Source organism: Nicotiana sylvestris, chromosome 8 (assembly GCF_000393655.2).
Source record: "Nicotiana sylvestris chromosome 8, ASM39365v2, whole genome shotgun sequence".
Taxonomy (NCBI): Eukaryota; Viridiplantae; Streptophyta; class Magnoliopsida; order Solanales; family Solanaceae; genus Nicotiana; species Nicotiana sylvestris.
In genome coordinates this window covers 128,578,695-128,581,383 of record NC_091064.1, presented here as the reverse complement: position 1 = coordinate 128,581,383, position 2,689 = coordinate 128,578,695, and the positions used below count along the sequence as shown (strand labels likewise).

General features: G+C 34.0%; 1 protein-coding gene across 1 annotated transcript; it reads left to right on the top strand.

Annotated features, from left to right (window-relative positions):
- The first annotated feature begins 307 nt into the window (after positions 1 to 307).
- Positions 308 to 1,079, top strand: LOC138875655 (putative receptor-like protein kinase At3g47110). Its single transcript, XM_070154508.1, has 2 exons — positions 308 to 393; positions 467 to 1,079. The coding sequence occupies exons 1-2, from the start codon at positions 308 to 310 to the stop codon at positions 1,077 to 1,079; spliced, it is 699 nt and encodes a 232-aa protein (XP_070010609.1).
- The last annotated feature ends 1,610 nt before the right edge of the window (positions 1,080 to 2,689 follow it).

The following is a 2,689-nucleotide window of genomic DNA, read 5'->3' as shown; positions in this document are numbered from 1 at the left end:
TGTCTTGAGTGACTTTCTTTATTTAGTAGCACATCTTCTGTGAATCTTTATTTTTAAGTTGGTTTTTTGCATTTATAAGTTGTCTTGAATCTCTGTCAGTGATCTCTACCAATTACATTGTTAATAGTTTGAAATAGTTTATGCTTTACAAAGCTTCTTTACATTGAAGTGATCTCTGCCTAGTTTGGGCAACTTTCAATATTTCGAAGATTTAGACTTTTTTTAGAATCATCTATGTGGTAACATACCAAATGGAGTTACAGTTTCTCTCAATCTTTCTGTCAATAAATTGTCTGGTCCTTTGCCAATGGAAATTGGACCTCTAAACAATCTTGGGAAACTGGATGTTTCTAATAACATGTTGTCGGGGAAAATTCCTAGTATCATATATAGGTAAGTGTGTAACATTAGAGAGCCTTATTTTATCTGGCAACTTTTTTGAAGGTACAATTCCTTCATCTCTCAGTTCTTTGAGAGGTCTTGAGAAGTTGGATCTTTCTCGCACAAATTTCTCCGGCCAGAATCCAAGATTTCTGCAGCAAATTTCTCTAAAAAAATTAAATTTGTCTTTAAATCAGTTCGAAGGTCAATTTCCAACTGAAGGGGTTTTCAGTAATGCAACTGCAATCTCCATAACTGTTAATAAGAACCTTTGCGGAGGTATACCAGAATTGAAGTTGCCAACATGTCCAAACACTGAACCTAAGGGAAGAGATAAATCCAGTAGCATTAAGTTAATGATCCCTCTACTTTCTGGACTTCTAGCACAGGTCTTGATAATGTATTTAGTCATAATCTTTCGGTTAAAAAAGGCAAAGAAAGAGTCGCCTTTAATATCTTCACCTACATGGGGGTTTCTTTTGAGAGTTACTCATGAGAACTTATTTAGTGCAACAAATGGATTCTCTTCTGCTAATTTTATTGGGAATGGTAGCTTTAGTTCTATTTACGAAGGGGTACTTGATCTAGGTGAACGATTAGTTGCGGTGAAAGTGATTAACATTGACCAACGAGGGGCTTTTAAGAGCTTCATGTCTGAGTTTGAGGCCCTGAGAAACATTAGGCATCGAAATCACTGACAGATGTTTTACAATGCTTTGTAAAGAAGCTTTACAATGCTTTAAGATGGATCTATTCTATAAACATATGTTTAACACATTAATTGCATTTGTAGTTTTTATAGCGAGCTACAATACATATTTAGTTTATATTATTAATTCATGGCAAAGTGGTTGCATTACTAATTTGCCTTTTTGATAATTTTCAAGTCATTTCCTTTCTTGATTGATGATTTTGCAAAATATTGTAAGATAAATTTGACAGTGATGACATGAATCATCAAAGATATCATGTCTTCAACCATATGAAAAAGTTATGGACTAATTGGAGAGGATCATTGCACAAATATGTGAAGTTTAAGCCATTGCATGAAGCTCTAAAAGATGTCCTGAAGGAGTTAGACAAGAGTTATTGGGAAGGGTTGGTCAAAGAATGTTTTTAAATGAAAAATTTAAGGTAAGACTTTATAACTACTTTTTAACTTCTTATTATTGTAAGTAACAGTTCATGATTTCAATGGTTTGTTCTTAATATAGGAAACACGTATTAGAAATTGATCAATAGGTCTAAGTTGAGAATGCCTCATCGTACGGGTAGCAAGCCGATTAGAGAAATTATTTACGAACTGGTAAGTGCACAGTACAATCCGATTCATATCCGCTGAAGAGTGCTTTTTCCAGTTTAATTTTTGCACCTTGAACTGCAAACTATACTGTTTATTGGCTTTGATTTTACATGTTTGGTTTTGCAATGTTACAGAATTACTAATTCTAAAAAATGCAACAGAATAATATGGAAGTAAAGGACTTGACTGGTACTATATAACTTGGTGATTAATAGTGACTGTTCTGCTGCAGTATAATAGTGATCACTTGCTGCAGAATAGCAGTGAGTGGTACTAAAATGCAATAAAAAAAATGCAACAGAATAATAGTGACTGTTCTGCTGCAGTAGATCACTTGCTGCTTACTTTAGTTTCAGTTCTCCGTGATTTCATAGCTTAATGCATGTCAAAATTGCTGGTTTTTGGTAGAGTCAGATTGTAGTAGCCTACATCCATGTAGCTCCATATAATCTTGAATTTTCCTTAATGGCTATATTTTACCTTATGTCTATTTCATCTCTTTTTTACAACTAGATGCAACAAGGGAGGCATAAATTAGAGTTTCGTAAGTTCATCAATCTACTCTCTCTCTCTTATTTAATATGCAAAATACCTTTTTTAAAACATACAAAGTAGGCATAACTATCCCAAATTTGATGTCTAGGGAATCTTGCGGCTTATCCATAACACCTGAGGATAGTAGCAATTACAATTAACTAGGTGATTAAAATTGTTACTAATAAGCCTTGCAGTCCAGCACTACTGAGGCAGGTTCTGATGCTACTTGCTCAAAACTAAGGGGGGATCTTCAGGCAGTGTTTAATATCTTTGTTTGACTTGTTTATTTAAATGTGAAGGGAGGCAAAGACGGTAATCCACCGAACATGGCTACTATCTTCTTTGAGACTCCGAAGAAACGCGACACGCTTGTTGAACCTGAAGCTAGTGAATAATAAGTATGCTTAATGATGAACTTCATTTTACATCCTTCATTTTATTTTTATGTATTTTGTTATTTTAAATTTT

Bases quoted from the DNA above. Each gene is read 5' to 3' on its own strand.
- LOC138875655 (XM_070154508.1), top strand. From the start codon at position 308: ATGGAAATTGGACCTCTAAACAATCTTGGGAAACTGGATGTTTCTAAT. The intron at 394-466 runs GTAAGTGTGTAA...TTCATCTCTCAG, and splicing joins ATTCCTAGTATCATATATAG to TTCTTTGAGAGGTCTTGAGA.